Here is a 26,361-nt window from a genome sequence, read left to right on the forward strand (position 1 = left end):
AATGATTAAATATATACAAAATCAGAAAATCCCAGGGGATCATTACACAAACATTACAGAATTCCTTTTTTTTAAAAGGTTACATAGATTCACGTTCTCATAGCATTTATATTTTTAGAATAGAGAATTGATTAAATGTATACTATAATTTGAATTCATTTTTAAAGATGAAAGGGGGTGATTTATGATGGGAACATTTAGATTCACGCATGAAAAACTGACTGTTGTGCGCACAATTATTAACAAAGCATACTGCTTTAAACCACCTTATATTGAGCATTGATTTGTTTGTTTTGTGTGGTAATAGTTTAAGTCGCTGCTTCAAAACTGAAAAAGTAGTATTTTTCAAAGGAAAAGTAGTATAAAAATATAGTCCTTCTTTGACCAATAGTTAAATGCAGGCAGAGATCATAAATGTCAGTGATGCAATGGTAACAGGGAATCCAAGGGCAAAAATCACAAAATCCAAAAAGAAACAGAATAGTGTGCCCAAACAGAACAGGTCAGGAGTTCGACATGAAGTACTGAGACAATCTGGCATGGAAGTGATGTGTGAGCAAGTCTATATGGGGGACTGGTTGGGGATGCGGTGCAGGTGTGGTGAGTGCAGTGGCATGTACGTGGCTTGTTGCTGTAATTGTGAATATAATCCAAAACAAGACAATGGACACCCTGGCCATGCCACCAATGGGGCAAGCTCACTAACATGCATTAAATGCATGCTATGTCAACAAAACACAGAGAAGCTCAGATTACAACACACAGAGGGAGAGTGACTTCATCCTTTGGCAAGCCATTACCCCACTCTATCCTTTCATGACAAATACCTGCTTGATGCTACATTCATTTTCTGAATATCATATAGAGAATATTTAAAAGTACTGAAGTCATATCTACACAAAGTAGAAATAAATAAGACCATGACTCTGACAAAAAAAGTGTTAACACACACCTTTGAAAAAGGAGAAGAAAGAAGTTACTTCACAACCAACATGATAGCAACAGAAAACCACTTGCAACCCTATCATCTGAAAAAAAAAAAAGCGGTCCAGTAACGGAGAGATACAAAGCCAAACAGAAAAATATCAACCCTTTTTAGTGGTGGTGAGCCAACGTACTGTATGTGACCTTATCTTCTGCTTCAACCTGTCATAGAACAGAAGCAAATATAAATGTCAAGTAAGTGCAGACCGTACAAATCTGAAAGAATAAAGTAGAATATTTCAAACTAAACTGAACTGGCTGAAATACAGGAAGTCAGAAACAATTTACCTTTTTTACATTTTGTTTCTTTTTTGGAACCACAGAACTGTACAATATGTCCACATTGCTTTCAGCAAACCCCTGGGTTTGGACATTAGAGAGAGAGAAAATTAAACACTTTCCATGTTTTAGGGATGGATTTTAAACTGTTTTATTCAGCTGCATGTGATGGAATTAGTAGTGTACTTGTATTGTTTAATACAATATGGTTTTAGTGCATCGGGGTTACCTGGCCTGATGTTTTATTCATGTACCCAACATTGCAGTATGTCCCCTCCTCTTCAGTCTGTGTTGAAGGAGCAAACCAAATGTCATTTACAGAAAGACAGTTAGATTAGATTAAAATGTCCACCTATCTTTTAATGCAATATAAAATACTTAAAACACAAACACATTATTGGCTTCTGATGGTGGTAACTGTATTTTCTTGGTGAAAATCCACAAGGACAACAATAAATGTTGAATCTAACAGAAACATTATGAATCCATCTGCAATGGTACAGTCCTGCAGCTTGTACTCCTTTGCAGACGTTATATGTTTATAACTGATTTCTAGATATCAGTGCAGATAAGGGTTACCTGGCCTGATGCTGTTTTCTTGTGTTGAATATTACTGTATATTACTTCCTCTTCAACCTGTATTGAATGAGCAAACCACATGTCAGAGGCGTTTTCAATCATTCTCATGTAGCTTCAAACATATATCACTTAGAACAAAATTAATCCACATTTTCTTACCATTGTTGTGTTTGATGGTCCTGCTTTGGTCCGTTCTTAAAGGCAAAAGATTAAAACCCTTGTTACTGCCTCAAATCACAATGCCTGTGCACAATGATCTAAATTTGACTATGAAAATGAAAGAAATATAAAAATATTTTACACAAATTGGACTGATTGAACTACAGACTTTGCCTTACTTTGCTTTTTCACCTTAAGCCAGATGAACAAGGCCACCAATACAATGGAGATCAGCAAACTGAGACTGATGACGAGGCTCGTTAGGTAATTTGAAGCACTGCAGCATACATTGTGAGCACACAATAAAACACAGTTATGATACATATCCCGCTCTTGTATAAATGCTACAATGTAACATTACTTATCTTATTGCTTCATATGTCTGTTATAATTAATTAATCTTTTCATATCAGTATAGGTTATGACAGTGTGTCTTTAAAAACATGTATAGAGACTTTTAGTTGACCATAAGTTCTCTAAATATAGCATTTAAATGCAGAGACTGACCTGTCCTGTCCAGACTTAACCGTGGGTGTAGGAATGGTTGGTAGGGTGGTTGCGAGTGTTGCTATAATTTAAAACAGGACAATATTAGTGTGGAAACAAGTAAGTCTGTCTCTTTGGATACCACCTAAAACTGTGCAATTGGTTGTACTTGACATAGATTTATTATTTGCATTCACTTGTAGTACTTACTAGTGGTAGGTCTCTTAGTCACAGTAGGTCTCTCAGTCACAGTTACATGCACTGGCATCTGTACGTCTTTTATATCGCACAGATACCAGCCACTGCTCTCGGTCCTCAATCCACTCATAGTCACAACGTTAACATTGGGGCCCCTAAATGTGATGGTCACGTTCGTTCCATCTATTAATCCTGACTTCGTTGACACACAGGAGCGGCCCAGCCTGCACCACTTCATTTTTCCGGAGTTACCGTGACAATTGACGGTTAGCTGTTCTCCATTAAATCCTGTTAACTTCTGATGATCCACAAAGACACTTGGTACACCTTAAGAGAAAACAATTCCAATAGAAAATTGGAGGTAGCATAAAAACTGGTAGACATAGGCGATACTTCAAAGATGTGTGTTTTGCATCTATAGTAGTTACATCTGCTAGATAAATAATTCCATCAGACATCTCAATTACTCTCACTACTTTTGACTGACAGTATTTTTAAGAAAATGATCAGTATTTGTCGCAAAAGTAGGCCTAGTGATTTTTTTTACCACCCAATCGTGAAAATGACACAAAGAATCTCTTACCTCGGACGACAGAGAGCTCGAAACCCTCTCTGACATCGCCCCCTCCATCAATCTCCACAACACACCAGTAATAACCAGTGTCTTTAAGCGTTAGATCTTTCATAGTCACCATGAAGATTGTTTGGATTTTATCATCAGAGATTGAGAACTTTCCTGATCCAACTTGTGTTTTATCCGTCCGAACTTTAGTAGAGCAAGACAGCCACTGGCCTCCTTCACACAAGTATTTCACATGGTCCCTGTATTGTGGGCTATAAAGACACGGGACAGTGATCGAATTTCCAATTTTCACTGACATTTTACTAACTGTCGTGATGCTGTAAATTCCTGAAACAAGAGCAAATACAACATGTTTTATAGATATACTTGCGATATTGTTCCTTCCCATGAATTTCATCATTTAGATTTTTAATTGTTTGGCATATTCAAGTGTAGTTGTCTCCACAATTTATAAATTCAAACACTGAAGGACACAAATGACCCGTTACTGACCTGCGAGTCCAGTGAGGATGAGAAGAACGTTGACATGAACAGCCATGTCAGCGATGGAGCAGTCAGACAAAACATGAACCAAGACACTGAGTCCTGTACAGGATTACACTTCCTACACATATTCAACATGCTACGGCATCTGTTGCAATCTTTCTTCCTCCAAATAAGGCAGTTGCTCCTAAGTTGACAAATGAAGTTGCATGCAGTCACATGGTATTTCTGGATGTGATTATCAGTGAGCTTTGTACACGGTAAGTAATCCATCCATCTATTATCTGTGAGTGGACATTCTCCATAAAATCTGGCAGCAAACAGTGGTGGTACTAGTGATTACTGATTAAGAAAAAATGGATAATCAGGTAGAGTGGCAAAATATATTTTCTTAAAACTGGTGTATGGCGGGGGCCAAGGGGAAAAAATGAGGCAAGGTCAATGTCTGTTACTCAATACTGTCCTCAATGGCAAGACGTGGTTGAGTAAAAGCTACTTCCTCTGACTCAACGTATGAAATAAAATGTCCGAAACCACATTTTTCAATCAGGTTTAAATTTCTTCTGGCCTGTTACATGCTGACCCATCAACAATGGTAGCGGAGCGCACTTCCAGATGGCTACCAGTTGGTCAGTTCTATACTGGATGAACTTGAAGCACGGGCTCCTTTTCACAGCCGGTAAGTTGAAAAGTGCAGGTATTACTGTATTACTGCGAAAGCCATGCCCAACCCTGTGAAATGTTAAAAAAACTAAATTGTATTCTTTCCATGAAAGATGGAGGACATTGGGTCTTTAAAAGAAAGAACCAAAACAGTGAAAGTAACAACATGAGGAAATAAAAATGTTCTTTTGGCACATCCTCACAAAAAACAACATCTTTACATCCCTCATTTTTGCAGTCTTTATGTCTTCTAAACCAAGACCACACTTCCCCCTGCCTGTTTGTTTTAAGCGAGCATCAAGAGTTGTGTTATTCTTACACGAGTCAGTATATTGTGGACATTATATGCAAAATTGCCACAGCGGGACTGACTGCATGTATCATTTGTTTAGGAAAACCTGCATGGTTGCAGGTGAGTTCTTATACATTTCATTAAATGGCTGCCGTTAAGCTTATTAAGAAATGAACACAAGGATGAGATTTTGAGCAGGTGTAAAGGACAGCAGTGCTGTTGCTGTGTCATGAATGAGGTTTTGAAATAGCTTACAGTAATAACGAAAGAAGTAGTTGACTCTCACCCCTCATACAGTATTAAAGACAGGAAACTATCACACTGCACAACAGACACGCTCTCACTTTAACCTATGCAGACTCATCACCTACAGTTTATTCATCAAGTACATTTTATTTTTGATGGGTTGATAGAAAGACACTGAATCACATGGCGTATTGTCCATAGTTTAAGTTACATTACAAGCGTACTTATCTTAAACCAAAACATGATGTTTTTTCAAACCCTAAACAAGTAGTTTGTTGCGTAAACCAAACAACCACTGTTCATTAATTGCGACCGCAATATTTTGATTTGTCATAGGAGGCAATGTGTGATATGTGGACACAGAAAACATGGACAATCAAAAAAAAAAGAGTCATATTTAAGGGACTTTTATAAGACACAGTACAGTGAGTGAGCTTGATAAATTGAAATCTGAAACAGGGATCGGGAAAATTAATCTGACAAACTCCTGAGATGAATTTAAGATGTTTGGAGTCATGGAAACAACATGAAAAAAAAAATCATTTTTAAGTATTCGGGGGGATCCAGTGAGACCACAAACAGTATATGTGAAAGTCAGTGTGTTATATTTACCCTTTGTACACGTTGTTGCCTCATGATATCCACAGTATTATACGTCACGTCCACATCACTTGTGGCCTCTGTGTAAGGGAGGTTTCAGATTACAGAGGACTGATGCATTGCACATTGTGTTTTTCTTTGCTAAAATCTCCCAAAGCACATGAAATGTTATCGACTCTTACATGAGGTGACTGACAGTTGAAAATACTCTCTGTCATCTGCCTCATTATTAATCTCCACAGCGCACCAATAATTAGTGTCTTCATCCGTCAGATCATTTATAGTCACAGTGAAGATTCTTTGGATTTTGTCATCCGAGATTGAATACTTTTCTGAGTTCTGTTGGTTTGTTGTAATTACATCGGAGCAGGAGGACCAATAATATCCTAGATTTCACATGGTTTAAGTATTGTGAAACATAGAGACATGGAATAGAGATTGAATCTCCAGCCTTCACTGACACTTATATGATCCCCTGAATATTATTTTTATTATTATTATTCTGTGTTATGATCACAAACAGCAGACAATCATGAAGCCACTTTGAAGATGTGGGTTTCATTTCAGGGGGCTGACTGGGTTTTTCCCCAGGAAATGTTCAGTATCAAATACTGACCAATTAGAGCAGACTGGGCTTTGAGGCAGGGAGAGGCAGGAGCTCAAACAGAGCATTTCAGAGGAAGATGGAGAAAAGCTGCTGCAGCAGTCAGGATGGGGAAAATAAAGTGTTTTAGAGCATTCAAGCATGTAAACATGTTCTAATAGTAACCTGAAATACAAGTATTCACCAGAAAAGGAGGATAATAGGTCCTCTTTTTTCAGAATGGTGTATTTAATTAGTCAACCCATCATCATCATCATCATAATCATCATCATCATCTGATGTAACCGGCTGAAGCCTGATTAAACATACACATTAAATGATCCATGTGACTGACCTGTGAGTCCGATGATGATGAGAAGGACTCTGAGAAGAACAGCCATGTCGGTGAGTGAGCACAATCAGATAAAGCAACATGTAACGATGCACCTGCTTCTGCAACTGTCAAAAAGCTCTCTTCCTTTGAAAGGCAGTTACACAATGTGGTTTATTGACGAGGAACATAATTACATTTTGCTTCGAGTATGCAAGGAAATTAAACCCAGTGAGAAAAGTAAAGTGGTTCATATTAATGAAAACAATTACAAGCAAAAACAAACATCAATAAAATTATTTGAGTTAAAAAATAATAGCTAAGATATATTTACATTTTCAGTTACTATTTACATTTAGGGCATTTAGCGGACGCTTTTATCCAAAGTGACTTATAGTGGTGGAAGAAAGTGGAACAGTATATCACTATCAGTGCACACAGTAATGAAGAGTAAGACTTTGTTGTGAGAATCAAAATACACATTTGTTACATTTTCATTTCTTTAATTGTGTCTTTTTAATTATGCCCAATATTATACCTCATCCTGTGGTCATCCTACTGGTTCTCTAGATGTACTGGGTAACAGTGCGATAATCAGATATAGTAGCAATAAGTAGAGGATTGCGTTAAACCCGTGTGTGGAGGAGGACTAGGGATGAAAAATTCATTGAGGTTCCAGATCGTGATGGACTTCAATGGCAACATGTCGACTCGGGGGTTTGAGAAGCTGCACTAACTTAAATAATTTTACTCACCAAGCCACTTCCTTGTTTTGGTCAATTATAGTTGTATCTGCTTTTGCACCGCATTCACATCCACATTGCTCTGCGGGTGGCAAAAGTGAGGCCAATGCACCAGTGCCTTCTTTCTAATAGACAGCAACTTCACAACTGACACCTTTAACCCTTCCACAGCGTGTTTCAGTTGATGAAAGTTAATTATTAACTTCTGGTCATCAAAAACAATGTCTTCAGTGTTCGGTTGTACTTAGCTCCACCCTTTCGTGTCACTCATAGTTGCCAAAAGCCAAGATGCCGACGGCCATAACGCCGTTTCAAAACGGAGTCCAAAAACCAACCGGTAACGTCACGGTGACTAAGTGCACTTCTTATATGCATTCTATGCTCTCTGTCAATGTGTCAAATTGCCAGGGACAAATTGACGACATCACACCTTTAACTTACATGTCGCTTTTACACTGTTGGGTCGATTACTTCAAATAAAATGTTGTAGGATTCTGATCCAGTGCACAACAGAATTACTTCATTAGTCTTGCCATACTTGCAGGATTAAGGTCTTTCCTTCTTTTCTGCTAATTGGCCCATATTCTGTGGTAGTAGTATGCTGTAGATCACACTTCCATCTACCGGTTCAGTCTGATGAGAGAAACAAGCACATGAATTTTAAATTAATCACATACCATGAATTGCCCAACGGTACTGTATATCATCCTCTCTTCAGGTATATTTGTCTGTCGGATAAGTTTAGCAGTCAGAGTGAAACCATTTCCAGGAAGAGAAATAAATAGATAAATGCAAATGTGCAAAAACAAATAAATGCAAATGCGTTTTAAGGTACTGCTCTCTTTTATACTGTGTTAAACAACGAAGTTTTCTTGTCTGCTTTACCTTCTGCTGGGCTGCTGCGTGTTGATTATGAACAATGGTAGTATAAAGCACATCAGGAACACTCCCAATTTGTGAGTCCTGAGAGATGAATTGAAAATGATTAGAAATGATTTACTTTGTCCTGTCTAACCACACAGTGAAATTTGAATAATCTGGACAATGCAAGAGGTTCGCCGTTGTGTTGAATACTGATTGATCATCTCCGACATGACTGCCATTACCCCCTTCCAAACCCACCTTAAACTCGAGTATTTGCACAGATCACATGTTGCGTTTTTTGACCAAGTAGTGTTTCAGAATCAAAAGGCTTTTGGAGAACAGTTGAGCAGTTAGTTTTATTATAATAATAATAATAGAGTAATAATAAAGCACAGATATAAGCTGTCAACATACCCACACCATAGAGCACACACAGCAGCGAGTACTTTATTAGGAACTTGGTACTGGGTTCACCTCTGAAGCCAGCAAACTTGCAAAGAACAAGACTGAAAGGTTGCGGAGTCTCAATTATTGTTCCGGTTATAAAGATATGTTGTCATTTCATTTTAACAATGTTCAAGACATTGTGTTGGGCAGATTTTCTAATTTTCTGTATTGACCTGAAAATGAGTCAGCTAACTTATAGATCCCTTGTGGGCCTTTAAATAGTGTAGTATATTATTATGTTCCATTCTGACGTAGATCTGGTCATTAATAGTCAGCAACTCACACTGAGTCTGTTGTATCTCCTCTTTATATTATACACTTGCATGGTCATGTTCCTTAAATGGTTTACTTCATGATCAGCCCACATTTGGACATGCTGTAAAATATTTTATATGCCAATGAGGAAGATGAGCATGTTTATTACACTACTAATAATGGGAAGCACGTAGCTCTATCTTACCGCAGCGAAGTCAGACCCCTCAGGCTTGGTCTTATCTAAAAAACATAGATATGTTTAAAATAAATACGACGTATTTTTCACAAATTTGTTTAAGCAGAGATTACATTACACTTACTTCTTCCTATCAGCCTCCATGCAACAAAGGCAGCCGGAATCAACAACAGCAGTGGGACGAGGGTGGAGGTGAGAACCGCAACCATTGTGGAACTAGAAGAGAAATGCTCATCAGAGGTACATGGTAAATAAACGTAACGCTGCCTGAAACTAGCCTATGCATACATACATACTTCTTTCAGAGGTTTATTAATACAAATATAAATTACTAAATACAATTTTGTGTTCTGAAGAGATTGTAAAGTATATTGCATATCAGTATATATCTGTATGCAGAAAGGGGTGAGAAGGGAATGATGTGCAGAAGTTGTGCAAGTTATATGTTTAAATGTTCAAAGTGGAACAAAGTAGAGTGGACAGACCTCTCCCCTCCTGTCCCGTTGGTGGAGTTTGTGGGTTGAGCTGTATGTGGCTCTTCGCTGGTAAGCGGGGAGGAAAGCTGGGTCGTGGTTGGAAGCGTCTGCGTAGAGTCTGAGCGGATTACTGTGAAAATGTATCCACACTTTAGATATCAGCATGTATTCACATTGTATTGTTGTGGATTAGTATATTATACTGCAATTCCCATATGTTACATGGTAAATGGCATGTTCTATACTACAAGATCAAGATGCTTTGTCTCAGTGTTTAATTTGCCTTTGTTGTGTCCATTTATTAATTGCTTTTGTTTTGTATAACTGGCTGCTAATTTGTGAAAATTGAAATGATTAAGTATCTTACTCGCTGTAGTGGAGCTCATTGCGGTTGTAGTTGTAGTAGTAGTGGTTAACTCATCAACAGTTACATACACCGGCATCTGGAAACCTCCTTTAACGCACCAATACCAGCCGATGCTCTCTGTGTTCAGTCCACTCATAGTAACAGTGAAAACATTGTCACTTGCATCGATGGTCACTCCTGTTCCATCGATTAATCCAGACGGCGGCGTCACACAGGAGCTGTTGATCCTGCACCACCTCATTGCTCCACGGTTACGATAGTTACAATCGATAGTTACATCATCTCCTTTAAAGCCTGTAATCTGCTGTTTGTCCACATAAAGCTTGGGTGTACCTTAAAGGAAAATAAAAAACAATACAACATTTTGGTATAGCCTTGTCACAATTAAGTCTCGAAAGCAAACAATTTGACTTTGCTTGGTGTTTTTCTTTGCTAAAATCTCCCAAAGGACCTGAAATGTGCTTAAAAGTTGTTTTATTGACTCTTACCTGATGTGACTGACAGTTCAAAATACTTTCTGTCATCTACCTTATCATTAATCTCCACAGCGCACCAATAATCAGTGTCTTCATCCGTCAGATCATTTATGGTCACAGTGAAGATTCTTTGACTTTGGTTATCAGAGATTGAATACTTTTCTGAGCTCTGTTGGTTTGTTTTAATTTCAATGGTGCATGACGACCAATAATATCCTTTACACAGATATTTCACATGGTTTAAGTATTGTGAGGCATAGAGACATGGAATAGAGATTGAATCTCCAGCCTTCACTGACACTTTGCTGACTGTTGTTATGCTGTGAATTCCTGCAACAAGAACAAATACAGCATTTTACTGCATGTATACCTCACAATATACATACCTAGCTCTCCTCTCAAAATAACGTATATTTCAGCAACACAATGGTGTATTACTCATCTGAGGGACCTCCCTGAATATTTTTTTTTGTTATTATTCTGTGTTGTGATCACTAACAGCAGACAATCATGAAGCCACTTTGAAGATGTCAGTTTAATTTCAGCAATTTGGGGCTGACTGGGTTTTTCCTCGGGAAATATTCAGTATCAAATACTGATCAATCAGAGCAGACTGGGTTTTTAGGCAGGGAGAGGCAGGAGGTCAAACATTTCAGAGAGAAGTTGAGAAAAGCTTCTGGGATGGCAAAAATAAAGTGTCTTTGAGCATTCAAGCATGTAAACATGTTCTAGTATTAATCTGAAATACAAGTATTCACCAGAAAAAGAGCATAATAGGTCCTCTTTTTTCTTTCAGAAGTGTGTATTTTACAACCCATCATCATCATCATATGACGTAAGTAGCTGAAGCCTGATTAAACATACACATTAAATGATCCATGTGACTGACCTGTAAATCCGATGATGATAAGAAGGACTCTGAGAAGAACAGCCATGTCGGTGAGTGAGCACAATCAGATAAAGCAACATGTAGCGATGCACCGACTCATTTTCTACTTCCTGATTTCCTACAGCTGCTTCTGCAACTGTCAAAAAGCTCTCTTCCTTTGAAAGGCAGTTACACAAATGTGGTTTATTGACGAGGAACATAATTATACAGCTACATTTTGCTTTGCATATGCAAGTGCCATTACCCCCTTCCAAACCCACCTTAAACTCTAGTATTTTCACAGATCACATGTTACATTTTTCATATTTGTTTGACCCAGTAGTGTTTCAGAATCAAAAGGCTTTTGGAGAACAGTTTAGCAGTTAGTTTTAATAATAATAAAGCATAGATATGCATCAGGGTTAAGCTGTCAACATACCATAGAGCACACACAGCAGGCAGCCGGAATCAACAACAGCAGTGAATATTTATAGTGGCACCTTACAGTCACACTTCCTTTTTCACATAATATTCTGTTGTTCCACGTACAGACTTGGCACACCTTGAAAAAAGACCACAATATAAAATTAAGCATAGTCTGAATGTATTATCTGAGATGTGAGCATCTGACATTTTGACTTGTTTCCTCAAAGTACTTCATTCAAAGGAGTCCCTATACGTCAGATCATTTATAGTCACAGTAAAGATTCTTTGGTTGGTGTCATCAGAGATCGAAAACCTTCCTGAACTACTTTGGGATGTTTTAATAACGACTCTAGAGCAGGCCCAAAAAAAACTGTCCATTACAGGTATTTCTTGTGGTTTCTGTAGCGCTGTTCATAGGGACTCTGGTGCATAGAAAACAGTACCACATTTGTCCACAGGGACCACGAAAAATCAACACAAATGAAAGTTCCTCATTGTAGCTTTGAACATAAGACCTATCACTACACTGTGAAGCCCATTTCTGCCACTGGCAGATAAAAAAAGAAACATTCTCAAAAGAATGACTTAGTATCTGAAAAATATACCTAGTATCTCAAAATATTGACTTTGTATATCAACATAATGACTTAGTATCTCAAAAATAATGATAAACTTTCTAAAAAGAATGACTCAAAATGAATGATTTAGCATAGTATGTCATTATTGTGAGATACTAAGTCATTATTTTGAGATATGAAGTCATTTATTTCTGTTTTTTTCTGACAGTGGCGGAAATGGGCACCCATCTAATTAAAATACCCACACGTTATTTGTGACGATTTGGGGAAAATTGCAAAATCTCAAGCAGGCTAATTGGCAACCACTTTTAACAAGCTTTTTGTGTGGGTGAACGATTTGCCTTAGAAGTAATGTTAGGTTACGAATCAGCAGAAGACTTATGTTTACAGCTTACGTCCTTCTTTTCTTACCTTTTGCTTTTGCGTGTTCATGTTTTTAAATGTTTCTGAAGAGGCTCCAGCAGCTCACACCTCCAGAATGTTGACAATTAACTCGACAGGCCCGCCCCGCCCCGCCCCGCCCCGCCCCTCCCGCGCGCCTCTCCGTCGACTTCTGATGACGTGTTTATGTAACTTCGAACGGCCGGCACTGCACGAAATACAAAGCGACGCGGGCGGATTTCGGCGCCCGGTTTGAGCGTCTCTAAAGAGCGGTCGTCTTCAGCGATGGAGTACGGAAAGGAGAGAGTGGTGGCGCTAGTAGACATGGACTGCTTTTACGTCCAGGTGGAACAAAGGCTCAATCCAGCCCTGAGGAACACCCCCTGTGTGGTGGCCCAGTACAAGACGTGGAAGGGAGGCGGGTGGGTTTCTGACACTTGGTTTAATAATCTAGTCTCGATATCAGTGACTGTTTCTCGGTAGAAATATAGTAATTGCAGTTTGACAAAAGAAAATCTGATCTAATGTCCCCTTTGTACCGTTTTCACACCTTTCGGTTTTCTCAAAGACTTCCTCAGCAAATGTTATTTCCTCGGTTGTCGTCACGTGACCTATATATGGATCTGAGAGAGGATCACAACCCTTTTCTTGCTCTGTTCAAGGATGGTATCTAGCTTGACCTCCTTGCTCGTTCTCAGGCTATCCATTTAACATCTGGCAAATTACTTTCCTTTTAGAACGTGTCTGTTTTAAAATCATTGTCTCCCACAGATGTCCACCTTGGACTTAATATTAAAACAACGCACGCGATTGTCTATTAAATGTTGCCCTCTGTTAGTATCATAGCTGTGAGCTACGAGGCCAGGGCCCATGGTGTCACCAGGAACATGTGGGTGGACGATGCGAAGAAACTGTGCCCAGATCTCCAGGTGGCACGAGTGCGCGAGTCGCATGGCAAGGCAGACCTGACATAGTAAGTGTGGGTGATGTACTGTATAACCTCTAATCCTATTCAGTTGCTGTGATGATTAATAATTAGTGTTATTTCAATACATCCCTACCTAACCTACTCACCCCTGTGCAGTTATAGGGAGGCGAGTGTGGAGGTGATTGAGGTGATGTCTCGCTTCGCTGTGATTGAGAGAGCCAGCATTGATGAGGCCTATATGGATCTGACGGCTGCGATCCAGCAGAGGCTGAAAAACATGACTGATGAACAAATTGAGCCTCACCTGCTGAGGGCGACCTACATCCAAGGGTACCCACAAAGTTCTTCTGAACAGGAAGCATCTGCAGAGGATGCTGCCTTGGATAAAGGTAGGCTATAAACGCATTTTAAATAATTCTGTACCCAACTAATTGCGTCTGCAACAGACAAAGGAAGCTGGTTTTGAAAAATGATATTCAACAAATCCTCAAAAAATCTATTAGGATGTATCCCCCTAACAGTGACATGTGTGTCTCCAGAGGAGGAGAGGTCCAGAGGTCTCCAGCAGTGGCTGTCATCCTTACCCGTCCCTCTATTAGGGGATCAGAGCCCTGCTGAACTGCAGCTAACTGTGGGAGCACTCATTGTCGAGGAAATGAGGGCAGCTGTGGAGAAGGACACAGGGTTCCGCTGTTCAGCAGGAATATCCCACAATAAGGTTGGAGAAACCTCTCATTGTTTTACTCCTCTAAATATAATGCTGATACATTTAAGAACAATCACTCTCTTTGCTATGACCGTCGTTTACCGCCTTCTTCTTTCAGGTCTTGTCCAAACTAGCTTGTGGTCTGAACAAACCTAACCGACAAACTGTCCTGCCTCTGGACTCGGTGACGGAACTTTTCAACTCTCTACCCATCAGCAAGATGTAAGTTCAAAGAATTTACTCATGGAAAACGTAAAAACAAAAGTTGACTAACAATGCTCTGCTCTTCTGTCTTCTTTTTTCACCTGTGCAGCCGTAACCTTGGGGGTAAGCTGGGCGCCTCCATTACAGAAACTCTGGGAATAGAGAACATGGGTGATCTGACTCGCTTCTCTCAGGTCCAACTAGTTCAGCACTTTGGAGAAAAGACAGGGTACGACAAGCCAGACATTCCTTTTAAAAGTCAAAAGTGTCATAATATGACAGTTGAACAAAAGCCTTGCTAAGTCTTTATTGTGTCAGACCATCAACATGTTAAGTAGTATTGACATTTACATTACATTGTCGTTACGTGGACTTTCTTATATTTTATTTGATATGTTTGACTCGTTTACTTCACCTGACGTCCCTGGTCACAACATGACTGATGCCCCACTTATAGGACAAATGATTGCCAACCGCATTGACACGTGAACCTCTCTGCTTTGCAGCCAGTGGCTGTATGACTTGTGTCGGGGGATTGAGTTTGAAGCAGTGAAACCCAGACAGCTTCCTAAGTCCATCGGCTGCAGTAAAAACTTCCCCGGGAAGACATCACTGGCTACAAAAGAGCAGGTACATCTGTCTCTGTAAGCTCAAGCTGTCTGTTGGAAGTGATGCAACATTGAGAGGATGTAATTGATCCATCTAGATGTCTATGGGAGATGTTGTTAACATGCACACATTGACATAACTCATTTTTCATTAATGATTCCCAAGATTGCTTTCACAACCCCTGTGTAGGTTCAGTATTGGCTTCATCAACTGGCCCTTGAGCTGGAGGAGAGGCTGACTAAGGACAGGGAAGTGGTGAGCTATCTTGGTTGCGTGATTTATTCCCTTCCCCTTTATAACATTAGTGCTGCATATTTCCTCAAATGGGTAAATATAACAGGGTTTCACATCAGTGCCTGTCATTTCTCCACATTACCAGAATGGTCGAGTGGCTAAGTCGTTGACGGTCGGCGTGCGTCAGCTTGGGGACAAGAGGCCGAGCAGCTTCTCTCGCTGTTGTGCTTTGGTGCGGTACGAAGCGGCCAAACTCTCCGGTGACAGCTTTGCCATAATCAAGAGCCTAAACGCGGCAGGGAACCACCAGGCAGCATGGTAATAAGAATAAAGTAACACTGTGAATTATTTCAAGTCTTCGGTTGCTGTGTGATTAATCATACTCCGTCTGGCTTCGCGTCCCCAGGTCTCCGCCCCTCACCCTGCTACACATCTCTGCTAGCAAATTCAGTGATGCCCCATCAGCAGGGGGCATTGCTGGCTTCCTCTCCGGTGATGTCGCGTCAACCCAGAGTGTTTTCACCACCACCCAGTCACCCTCTGAACTGAAAAATTACTCCACACGCAAACAACATGGAACCATCCAGTCCTTCTTTGAAAAGGCAGCTGAGAAACAAAGGCAGAGGGTTGAAAAAGATAAAGACGTGGAGGATGACGACAATATGGGCTCCACAGGGATTCCCACAGCTTCCTGCTCTCTAGAAACCTCTGCTACTAACTGCCAGGTGGCGGCAGATAGCAACGTTACTTCCTTTACACTTCTATCTCCCTCTAAAAATGGTTCAGTCGTCCCCCACTCTGACATTTCCTCTTTCTTCCACAAAAAGCATCTTGAAAGAAACTCACAGGCAACGTTCAACAAGCCTGAATTAGGACATGAGCCTGGAGCTGACGGTACAGAAGACACCGTTGCTGCTGTGTCAGGGCTACAGGCAAAACATAGTTCATCTGAGCAGTCACTATGTGAAGAGTTAAAGGATGAACTGGACATTGGTCCAGACGTAAATGACTCACCTTCCAGCGTGGCCAGGGAAGACCTGATGAACTGTGAACGTTGTGGCCAGGAGGTGTCAGTCTGGGAAATGCCTGAACACCATGACTACCACTTTGCCCTGGACCTCCAGAATTCACTCTCTTCATCCACAGGTTCCAACTCTTCATCTTCCAACGTCTCACCGACTCCCCTCAGAGCCCATTCCTCGCACGGAAAGACAAAAACCAGAGGCCAGTCAGGTCCACATCCAAAAAGGTCTCGTTCCCAAGGTGGAAGCACGGGTACTCTGGATTCTTTTTTCAAGAGGAGCTGAAGATGTGCTGTTGAGCAGCAGGTTACATTATAATCACAAACAAATGTAAGGACATTTCATGCATTTGCTCAAAGAATGAAAAGCCATTTTGTTACGGGATACACTAGGACTTGTTATTGTGCTTTGTATTATGAATGTACAATGAATTGTACATTACAGAAATACAATACTTTTTAAGGCATTATTTTAAAAACAGCAGATATCAAAGATACCTTTTACATGTTATAGTAGTGTATGTTTTGTTGCAGTATTGTGATGTGCCAGCAGGTGCTGCTAATACGTTATTAATAAAGAGCAGGAATCCTTAATTCAGCGTCAATGTGAACTTTTCTTGTAAGCTCAATAGATACGCAACATGTTTCTTTTGGAAGCAAAATAGTGTTTATATATAAAACTGATGAAATATATAATTTGGGGTAGGATGAGAGCAAACTGTTAGCGGAGTCACCCCGTTTCGTTTACATGTTTCCACCATGGTGAACCTGTTGTGAAGTGCATTGAAATGGCTGGGCGAGGTCATTGTTCTTGCAGGGTCTTGCATCAGCTGCAGAATAGATGAGGAGGAACAGTACAAGAATAATTGAATAATAATGCCCAACTCAATTTTCTGTAGTGAGTCATGGCTTTGTGATGTGAGCCAGCATAAACTGTTGGGTGTATGATGACATGGCTGAAAACTTTGAGCAATGTTGAGTTTTATTTAAACAAGACAACACAATCACCTGCTAAAGAGACAATAAAACTTTTATTCATGTACATCATGATACACAAATTGGATCTGTACATAAATATTGCATTTCACCCAAATAATGATCAAAATATTACACTTTCGATTTAAAGGTAAAGGTCTTAAGCGTGTTGGTGTTGTTGAAAAACATGTTTGAATACATTGTAAAATTTGGAACCACTAGAAATCTATTAAATGTGTCTTGCATTAAAACAAAACTTACACCTGAAACTCTTCACAAAAGGCTATAAAACATTTTGGTTGAAATGCTTTCTTCGTTTTCCTCTTTCAGCGCACACAAAATGTGCATAACACCAACGAGGATGCAACCAAACGCAACACATTTCAGTTGTCCTTTCATTGATGTCAGTGGGACAACCAGTGACCGATAAGTCGCATCGACATGCTATAATCAGACATGAACACAGATTAAGCGATCAACATTCGCTTTCAAAAGTCGTCTTGGAAATATCAAAAGCTGTTTCAAGTTATAGCACCAACTCAAAGTTTCTTGAATAAGTTGTAAAACATTGGGGTGTAATGGCTACTCACATGGTAGTTACATTAGGCACTGTGTAAAACCCCCTCAAATATAGTGACATCAGTAACTCAAGTAAAGAGACGACATTAAGTACCTCAAACACAATTGCTTTAAAACAACGCTGCTCCACTAGGCAGCTTCGCATACTGTATTCTAAGTAATCAAACGTCTCTTTGGGAGAAACACCTTTGTGTTTTTTTTCCTCCTTGCCCATCCCCGCCCGTAGTTAGCAACAGAAACCTCCACTGGAGTAATTCCGTGAGAGTGGAATGCTGTGTAACAGAATATCTAAACTGACCTGAGTAACTAAAGCACTTGAAAGACAGGCGGCGAGATCTCGCTGCACCGCTGTGAGGCATTATTTGTGAATAAAAAACATAATTCTCACAACAATGTGACACAATAAAAACCTCTTACAACGTGATTGCCGACGTGAGACATCTTGGCAGGCTGAGATACATCGTGGGGTTGAGTTCTAACTTTGCATACCTTCATAAAGTGCGCTTGGTGGCAATGTTACAGCTTGAAGCAAGATGGTTTAGCTTATATACAACTGACGAGCTGTGTCTGATAAACTTTTAGCTCACATCATTTATTCGTGGTTACTAAGAAAAGGGTAGAGTATTCAAACAAAGTGAGGCTTGTCTTTTTCAGTCAGGCACTATGCTGGTCAGCGGCGATATAAACAAGTTGCTGTGGGCCGATGACGATGATGACATGGTGATACACCTTAAAAAGGTGCTTGACGATTGGGAGCATTTCTACTGCGGAGTTCACCTGAGGGGGAGTTTACCGGAGTGCTACGCTTCTGCAACAAGGACGGCATTATCAGCTGTGACCGTCATGAGTGCGGTGCCGAGTGGCTGCTGTGAACTGGCCAGCGTGGAGCACGCTCCCATACATGAAAAACATGTGTGGCCGGCCTGGTTATGTAAACAAAGAACGGGAAAGTTGGGATTGCAACACACACAGAGGGAGAGTTACTTAATTCACTGCGCAGGTAGACATTACTCCACTATATTGTTACACAGCAAATCGTTTTTTGCTGCTTCATCAATGCTCCATCGCATTTTGCACCTTTAATGCCCAAGAATCCCATACTTGCATTTGCCATATTATCTAAGGTGTATCAATGTGTGAGCAGCACCTCAACGTAGCTGTGTGTACGCAATTAGTTGCCACTTGCAACTATGTATTCTTGACACTATATCACTTTGGTTGATGTTGCTATGTGAATGTTTTAAAGAGGGGGCTGATGGGTTTCCTCTTATCAGTGCCGTGAAAAGCAACGCTCTTTAAACCTCAACACCAGAAAGCAGACTAAAAACAAGTCAGCTTTAAAAAGGCTGACTGGGACAAATAAGGAGGATGGTGAAAACAAGGCTTTGAAAAATTTGGATAAAACAACAATCTTCTGTGACAGTGATTTACTTTGCAGGGAACTGGGTTCCGAGTGGCCTTTGGAGAAAGTAGGAGGTTTATAAAGCACCTTGTTTTGGGGGTGGGACGGTGTTTTCTGTTGTGTTCCCCGAGAAACTTCAGGCTTCATCATCCTCGCTTTGGGATGGCAGGTACTGGACGATGGGCTGCAACTTGGTGACGTGGCCAATACCTTTAGTCACGCCCTCTCTGAAGAGCACCTTAGCCCCCACCTTCAGGTATTCTGGGTGCTTGATGAACTTGAAAGAAATAATTCATAGACAAAACTTTTGAGTCACTTTTGTTTATAAGCCATACATTAACAGCAGCTGATTTAAGTTTACATATAGCTCCAGCCTGGAGGCTGTAGCTGGAGTGTTAAGTAGTGTTGTCTTCAGGGCTCAAGTTTCATCTACATGTCTCCTTGTGCTTATCTGCTTACTTGCTGTGCCTGTCAAAGCCCCGCCCATTTTCATGATCTGGTAGTTACCGCAGATATAGTGGCGAAGTCCCGCCCCTTCCGCTAGATTTCCATGGGACCTCTGAGATCGTAAAAAATGTATGGGTCTCAATGCAGCTAAAATAATTAGTTGCTGGTCCCAGTCGTTATACGCCCGTAATTAGAAATATGTTGTTTGTGGATTTAAATTTAAAATGTTCACGTAAAGAGTTTGACCGTTTATTGTACAATTGTTCAGTTTAAGGCTGTAGAGAAAACAAGAAAGACTACACGTCGCGTATGTGACGTCACGTCATCAGCCTTTCTCACAGCGATTCAGTGCCGATCAAACGAAGATGCCGGTGTGTTTTGTTCCTGAATGTTCCCATTCCAGCAGGATTCCGCGCCGAGAGCAGCGAAGAGTTGTAGTTCACAAAGCGCCCCCACATAAAACCTACAATTATCAAACTTCTTCGCCATAAATCGTTTATTTTGCATGAAAAATTATCTTTAAAACATCATATGTGAAATTCATGGCACAATTCAAACAGGCCCAGAAAATAATTTTGATCTCGTCATAGGAATACATTCACAAGAAATTCAGGTCCCATGTACCGGAAATAGGAAGGCGGGCCTTAAGCAGTCTATGGTTAAAAAGCTCTCTTCCTTTGAAAGGCAGTTCCACAAATGTGGTTTAATGAAGAGGAACATAATTACATTTTGCTTCGAGTATGCAAGGAAATAAAACCCAGTAAGAAAAGTAAAGTGGTTCATATTAATGAAAACAATTACAAGCAAAAACAAACATCAATAAAATGATTTGAGTTAAAAAATAATAGCTAAGATATATTTACATTTTCAGTTACTATTTACATTTAGGACATTTAGCAGAAGCCTTTATCCAAAGTGACTTACAGTAGTACATTTGTAGGAAGAAAGTGGAACAGTATATCACTATCAGTGCACACAGTAATGAAGGGTAAGACGAGATGTACTGGAGATTATTGACAACAGTGCGATAATCAGATATAGTAGCAATAAGTAGAGGATTGCGTTAAACCCGTGTGTGGAGGAGGACTAGGGATGAAAAATTAATTGAGGTTCCAGATCGTGATGGACTTCAATGGCAACATGTCGACTCGGGGGTTTGAGAAGCTGCACTGACTTAAATCATTTTACTCACCAAGCCACTTCCTTGTTTTGGTCAATTATAGTTGTATCTGCTTTTGCACCACATTCACATCCACATTGCTCTGCGGGTGGCAAAAGTGAGGCCAATGCACCAGTGCCTTCTTTCTAATAGACAGCAACTTCACAACTGACACCTTTAACCCTTCCACAGCGTGTTTCAGTTGATGAAAGTTAATCATTAACTTCTGGTCATCAAAAACAATGTTTTCGGTGTTCGGTTGTACTTAGCTCCACCCTTTCGTGTCACTCATAGTTGCCAAAAGCCAAGATGCCGACGGCCATAACGTTGTTTCAAAACGGGAGTCCAAAAACCAACCGGTAACGTCACGGTGACTAAGTGCACTTCTTATATGCATTCTATGCTCTCTGTCAATGTGTCAAATTGCCAGGGACAAATTGACGACATCACACCTTTAACTTACATGTGGCTTTTACACTGTTGGGTCGATTACTTCAAATAAAATGTTGTAGGATACTGATCAAGTGCACAACAGAATTACTTCATTAGTCTTGCCATACTTAAAGTTTTTACTTCTTTTCTGCTAATTGGCCCATATTCTGTGGTAGTTGTATGCTGTAGATCACACTTCCATCTACCGGTTCAGTCTGATGAGAGAAACAAGCACATGAATATTAAATTAATCACATACTATGAATTGCCCAGCGGTACTGTATATCATCCTCTCTTCAGGTATATTTGTCTGTCGGATAAGTTTAGCAGTCAGAGTGAAACCATTTCCAGGAAGAGAAATAAATAGATTAATGCAAATGTGTTTTCAGGTACTGCTCTCTTTCATACTGTGTTAAACAACATAAAGTTTTCTTGTCTGCTTTACCTTCTGCTGGGCTGCTGCATGTTGATTATGAACAGTGTTGGGTGTAACGCGTTACTTTGTAACGCGTTACTGTAATCAGATTACTTTTTCAAGTAACTAGTAGTGTAAGGCATTACTCTACTGAAAATAGTAATAATATTACAATTTTCCGGGCTCGTTACTTGCGTTACATTTGCTAGTAGCTACCAGCTACTTCACCACACACGCATCACACAAAACAGCACGGAGGGAGGGAGGGGGAGGGGGGGGCGTGAATGGATCAGTGATTGGTTGGGGTTTGACACGAGGTATTAAAGTAATTTCAACAACCTACCTCTCCTCTGCAGTGTTTTGGTTTTATTTTTGACAGTTTACCTCTCCTCTTCACAGTGCTGGTAAGACCAGTCTTTTTTATTTAAGATTTTATTTATGTTTTGAGGAAGTTAATATTTCTTGTTTGTACTTGTTATAAATTTACAATCAAACTGATTGTTTGCACTAGACTGTTGATTAAACATTAAGGAAGTTAATATTTCTTTGTATTTGATTGCACAAGTACACTTGTTTGTATTTGCACTAGACAATGTTAATTGAGGAAGTTAAACAGCATGTAGGCCAGTCTGTTGTTGGGTTAATAAAGACCTTCAAGAAGACTCCTCCTTTGTCTGCTCTCTTTCCATCTTATGCATCTCAGGCAATTTTAGAGCAAGTAGAAAAAAAGTAACTAGTAATATAACTAGTTACTTTCTCCAGGGAGTAATATACTAGTGTAAGGCATTACTATTTTTGAGAGTAATATGTAATCTGTAATATATTACTTTTTAAAGTAACTAGCCCCAACACTGATTATGAACAACGGTAGTATAAAGCACATCAGGAACACTCCCAATTTGTGAGTCCTGAGAGATGAATTGAAAATGATTAGAAATGATTTACTTTGTCCTGTCTAACCACACAGTGAAATTTGAATAATCTGGACAACGCAAGAGGTTCGCCATTGTGTTGAATACTGATTGATCATCTCTGACAAGACTGCCATTACTATTTTTCATATGTTTTTGACCCAGTAGTGTTTCAGAATCATAAGGCTTTTGGAGAACAGTTGAGCAGTTAGTTTTAATAATAATAATAATAATAATAATAATAATAATAATAATAATAATAATAATAATAATAATAATAATAATAATAATAGAGTAATAATAAAGCACAGATATGCATCAGGGTTGTCTTAAGCTGTCAACATACCCACACCATAGAGCACACACAGCAGCGAGTACTTTATTAGGAACTTGGTACTGGGTTCACCTCTGAAGCCAGCAAACTTGCAAAGAACAAGACTGAAAGGAGTCTCAATTATTGTTCCGGTTATAAAGATATGTTGTAATTTCATTTTAACAATGTTCAAGACATTGTGTTGGGCAGATTTTCTAATTTGCTGTATTGAGCTGAAAATTAGTCAGCTATCTAATATCCATAGATCCATTGTGGGCCTCTAAATAGTGTAGTATATTATTATGTTCCATTCTGACGTAGATCTGGTCATTAATAGTCAGCAACTCACACTGAGTCTGTTGTATCTCCTCTTTATATTATACACTTGCATGGTCATGTTCCTTAAATGGTTTACTTCATGATCAGCCCACATTTGGACATGCTGTAAAATATTTAATATGCCAATGAGGAAGATGAGCATGTTTATTACACTACTAATAATGGGAAGCACGTAGCTCTATCTTACCGCAGCGAAGTCAGACCCCTCAGGCTTGGTCTTATCTAAAAACATAGATATATTTAAAATAAATACGACGTATTTTTCACAAATTTGTTTAAGCAGAGATTGCATTACACTTACTTCTTCCTATCAGCCTCCATGCAACAAAGGCAGCCGGAATCAACAACAGCAGTGGGACGAGGGTGGAGGTGAGAACCGCAACCATTGTGGAACTAGAAGAGAAATGCTCATCAGAGGTACATGGTAAATAAACGTAACGCTGCCTGAAACTAGCCTATGCATACATACATACTTCTTTCAGAGGTTTATTAATACAAATATAAATTACTAAATACAATTTTGTGTTCTGAAGAGATTGTAAAGTATATTGCATATCAGTATATATCTGTATGCAGAAAGGGGTGAGAAGGGAATGATGTGCAGAAGTTGTGCAAGTTATAAATCAGATTTGAAGCATGTTTTAAAGTTTAAAGTGGAACAAAGTAGAGTGGACAGACCTCTCCTCTCCTTTCCTGTTGGTGGAGTTTGTGGGTTGAGCTGTATGTGGCTCTTCGCTGGTAAGCGGGGAGGAAAGCTGGGTCGTGGTTGGAAGCGTCTGTGTAGAGTCTGAGCGGATTACTGAAAATGTATCCACACTTTAGATATCAGCATTTATTCACATTGTATTGTTGTGGATTAGTATATTCTACTGCAATTCCCATATGTTACATGGTAAATGACATGTTCTATACTACAAGATCAAGATGCATTGTTTCAGTGTTTAATTTGCCTTTGTTGTGTCCATTTATTGCTTTTGTTTTGTATAACTGGCTGCTAATTTGTGAAAATAGAGACGATTAAGTATCTTACTCGCTGTAGTGGAGCTCATTGCGGTTGTAGTTGTAGTTGTAGTTGTAGTAGTAGTTGTAGTTGTAGTAGTAGTGGTTAACTCATCAACAGTTACATACACCGGCATCTGGAAACCTCCTTTAACGCACCAATACCAGCCGATGCTCTCTGTGTTCAGTCCACTCATAGTAACAGTGAAAACATTGGAGACACTTGCATCGATGGACACTCCAGTTCCACTGATTGATCCAGACGGCGGCGTCACACAGGAGCTGCTTAGCCTACACCACTTAATTTCTCCACCGTTACGATAGTTACAATCGATAGTTACATCATCTCCTTTAAAGCCTGTAATCTGCTGTTTGTCCACATAAAGCTTGGGTGTACCTTAAAGGAAAATAAAAACAATACAACATTTTGGTATAGCCTTGTCACAATTAAGTCTCGAAAGCAAACAATTTGACTTTGCTTGGTGTTTTTCTATGCTAAAATCTCCCAAAGGATTTGAAATGTGCTTAAAAGTTGTTTTATTGACTCTTACCTGTGGTGACTGACAGTTCAAAATGCTCTCCGTCATCTACCCCAAAAATCTCCACAGCGCACCAATAATCAGTGTCTTCATCCGTCAGATCATTTATGGTCACATTGAAGATTCTTTGACTTTTGTCATCAGAGATTGAATACTTTTCTGAGCTCTGTTGGTTTGTTTTAATTACAATGGTACAGTACAACCAATAATATCCTTTACACAGATATTTCACATGGTTTAAGTATTGTGAGGCATAGAGACATGGAATAGAGATTGAATCTCCAGCCTTCACTGACACTTTGCTGACTGTTGTTATGCTGTGAATTCCTGCAACAAGAACAAATACAGCATTTTACTGCATGTATACCTCACAATATACATACCTAGCTCTCCTCTCAAAATAACGTATATTTCAGCAACACAATGGTGTATTACTCATCTGAGGGACATTTAAAGAGGACCTATTGTGCTTTTCCTCTTTCCTATAGTGCAGAGCCAACCTATTGATAATCCAGGTTCCACCTGCATCAATTAAAATGGAGGCTAATTGTCTCCCCTGAATATTATTTTTTATTATTATTCTGTGTTGTGATAACAGCAGACAATCATGAAGCCACTTTGAAGATGTCAGTTTAATTTCAGCAATTTAAGGCTGACTGGGTTTTTCCCAGAGGGCTGCACGGTGGTGTAGTGGGTAGCACTCTCGCCTCACAGCAAGAGGGTTCGATTCCCGGGTCGGCCCGGGTTCCTTCTGTGTGGAGTTTGTATGTTCTCCCCGTGTAAGCGTGGGTTCTCTCCGGGTTCTCCGGCTTCCTCCCACAGTCCAAAGACATGCAGGATGGGGATAGGTTAATTGGTGACTCTAAATTGCCAGTAGGTGTGAATGTGAGCGTGAATGGTTGTTTGTCTCTACATGTCGGCCCTGCGATAGACTGGCGACCTGTCCAGGGTGTACCCTGCCTTCGCCCAATGACAGCTGGGATTGGCTCCAGCCCCCCCGCGACCCTAAAATACAGGATAAGCGGTAGACAATGGATGGATGGGTTTTTCCCAAGGAAATGTTCAGTATCAAATACTGACCAATCAGAGCAGACTGGGTTTTTAGGCAGGGAGAGGCAGGAGGTCAAACATTTCAGAGAGAAGTTGAGAAAAGCTGCTGGGATGGCAAAAATAAAGTGTCTTTGAGCATTCAAGCATGTAAACATGTTCTAGTAGTAATCTGAAATACAAGTATTCACCATAAAAAGAGCATAATAGGTCCTCTTTTTTCTTTCAGAAGTGTGTATTTTACAACCCATCATCATCATCATATGACGTAAGTAGCTGAAGTCTGAGTAAACATACACATTAAATGATCCATGTGACTGACCTGTAAATCCGATGATGATAAGAAGGACTCTGAGAAGAACAGCCATGTCGGTGAGTGAGCACAATCAGATAAAGCAACATGTAATGATGCACCGACTAATTTTCTACTTCCTGATTTCCTACAGCTGCTTCTGCAACTGTCAAAAAGCTCTCTTCCTTTGAAAGGCAGTTACACAAATGTGGTTAATTGACGAGGAACATAATTATACAGCTACATTTTGCTTTGTATATGCAAGTG

The 26,361-nt window shown here is 39.8% G+C and overlaps 5 protein-coding genes across 9 annotated transcripts in view; 1 reads left to right on the top strand and 4 right to left on the bottom strand.

Annotated features, from left to right (window-relative positions):
* Positions 1-211: 211 nt before the first annotated feature.
* LOC311021141 (polymeric immunoglobulin receptor-like) lies at positions 212-11,240 on the bottom strand. Of its 4 annotated transcripts, XM_084021519.1 has the most exons (11): positions 11,176-11,240; positions 5,565-5,630; positions 3,269-4,483; positions 2,698-3,012; positions 2,509-2,569; positions 2,181-2,278; positions 2,002-2,036; positions 1,843-1,899; positions 1,493-1,549; positions 1,273-1,344; positions 212-1,146 (listed from the first exon to the last, which is right to left on the bottom strand). In XM_084021519.1, the coding sequence occupies exons 3-11, from the start codon at positions 3,666-3,668 to the stop codon at positions 1,096-1,098; spliced, it is 1,146 nt and encodes a 381-aa protein (XP_083877645.1). In that variant the 5' UTR covers positions 3,669-4,483; positions 5,565-5,630; positions 11,176-11,240; the 3' UTR covers positions 212-1,095. The 4 variants fall into 4 exon arrangements, with proteins under 4 accessions (XP_083877645.1, XP_083877644.1, XP_083877646.1 ...); XM_084021518.1 differs by having other exon boundaries at positions 3,269-5,630; positions 11,176-11,221; XM_084021520.1 differs by lacking the exon at positions 11,176-11,240 and having other exon boundaries at positions 3,269-3,595; positions 3,761-6,171.
* Positions 6,398-11,292, bottom strand: LOC311021142 (uncharacterized protein). Of its 2 annotated transcripts, XM_084021521.1 has the most exons (8): positions 11,180-11,292; positions 10,303-10,620; positions 9,815-10,147; positions 9,457-9,577; positions 9,096-9,187; positions 8,981-9,015; positions 8,095-8,172; positions 6,400-7,842 (listed from the first exon to the last, which is right to left on the bottom strand). In XM_084021521.1, exons 1-8 carry the CDS (start codon positions 11,223-11,225, stop codon positions 7,756-7,758), a joined length of 1,110 nt encoding a protein of 369 aa, XP_083877647.1. In that variant the 5' UTR covers positions 11,226-11,292; the 3' UTR covers positions 6,400-7,755. The 2 variants fall into 2 exon arrangements, 1 of the variants encoding a protein (XP_083877647.1); XR_014597981.1 differs by lacking the exon at positions 8,981-9,015 and having other exon boundaries at positions 6,398-7,842.
* Positions 11,293-12,751: 1,459 nt separating this feature from the next.
* polh (polymerase (DNA directed), eta) lies at positions 12,752-17,109 on the top strand. Its single transcript, XM_084021514.1, has 10 exons — positions 12,752-12,965; positions 13,382-13,516; positions 13,628-13,860; positions 14,011-14,189; positions 14,296-14,399; positions 14,491-14,610; positions 14,888-15,011; positions 15,180-15,245; positions 15,370-15,542; positions 15,631-17,109. Exons 1-10 carry the CDS (start codon positions 12,829-12,831, stop codon positions 16,529-16,531), a joined length of 2,172 nt encoding a protein of 723 aa, XP_083877640.1. The 5' UTR covers positions 12,752-12,828; the 3' UTR covers positions 16,532-17,109.
* Positions 17,110-17,257: 148 nt separating this feature from the next.
* gtpbp2a (GTP binding protein 2a) overlaps positions 17,258-26,361 on the bottom strand; it is a 28,737-nt gene continuing 19,633 nt past the window's right edge. Inside the window, exon 13 of the transcript XR_014597979.1 lies at positions 17,258-19,090. The gene's annotated coding sequence lies outside the window, so the exon portion shown is untranslated. The remainder of the gene's footprint in view (positions 19,091-26,361) is intronic.
* On the bottom strand, positions 19,652-26,254 carry LOC311021144 (polymeric immunoglobulin receptor-like). The gene is made up of 7 exons (XM_084021523.1): positions 26,125-26,254; positions 24,768-25,082; positions 24,248-24,613; positions 23,896-24,016; positions 23,519-23,610; positions 23,405-23,439; positions 19,652-21,454 (listed from the first exon to the last, which is right to left on the bottom strand). Exons 1-7 carry the CDS (start codon positions 26,168-26,170, stop codon positions 21,377-21,379), a joined length of 1,053 nt encoding a protein of 350 aa, XP_083877649.1. The 5' UTR covers positions 26,171-26,254; the 3' UTR covers positions 19,652-21,376.

This window comes from Eutrigla gurnardus (genome assembly GCF_963514095.1).
Source record: "Eutrigla gurnardus genome assembly, chromosome: 11".
Classification (NCBI taxonomy): domain Eukaryota; kingdom Metazoa; phylum Chordata; class Actinopteri; order Perciformes; family Triglidae; genus Eutrigla; species Eutrigla gurnardus.

Coding starts and splice junctions, on each gene's coding strand:
- LOC311021141 (XM_084021519.1), bottom strand. CDS start 3,668: ATGATGAAATTCATGGGAAGGAACAATATCGCAAGTATATCTATAAAA. Junction 3,013..3,268: donor CGAGCTCTCTGTCGTCCGAG/GTAAGAGATTCT, acceptor TTTTCTCTTAAG/GTGTACCAAGTGTCTTTGTG. Junction 1,900..2,001: donor GACCATCAAACACAACAATG/GTAAGAAAATGT, acceptor CATTCAATACAG/GTTGAAGAGGAAGTAATATA.
- polh (XM_084021514.1), top strand. CDS start 12,829: ATGGAGTACGGAAAGGAGAGAGTGGTGGCGCTAGTAGACATGGACTGC. Junction 12,966..13,381: donor AAGACGTGGAAGGGAGGCGG/GTGGGTTTCTGA, acceptor GCCCTCTGTTAG/TATCATAGCTGTGAGCTACG. Junction 14,400..14,490: donor TCTCTACCCATCAGCAAGAT/GTAAGTTCAAAG, acceptor TCACCTGTGCAG/CCGTAACCTTGGGGGTAAGC.
- LOC311021142 (XM_084021521.1), bottom strand. CDS start 11,225: ATGGCTGTTCTTCTCAGAGTCCTTCTTATCATCATCGGATTTACAG. Junction 9,188..9,456: donor AACGGGACAGGAGGGGAGAG/GTCTGTCCACTC, acceptor TTTCTCTTCTAG/TTCCACAATGGTTGCGGTTC. Junction 8,173..8,980: donor AGGGGTCTGACTTCGCTGCG/GTAAGATAGAGC, acceptor TTCATCTCTCAG/GACTCACAAATTGGGAGTGT.
- LOC311021144 (XM_084021523.1), bottom strand. CDS start 26,170: ATGGCTGTTCTTCTCAGAGTCCTTCTTATCATCATCGGATTTACAG. Junction 25,083..26,124: donor TATCATCATCGGATTTACAG/GTCAGTCACATG, acceptor TTCTTGTTGCAG/GAATTCACAGCATAACAACA. Junction 23,611..23,895: donor AACAGGAAAGGAGAGGAGAG/GTCTGTCCACTC, acceptor TTTCTCTTCTAG/TTCCACAATGGTTGCGGTTC.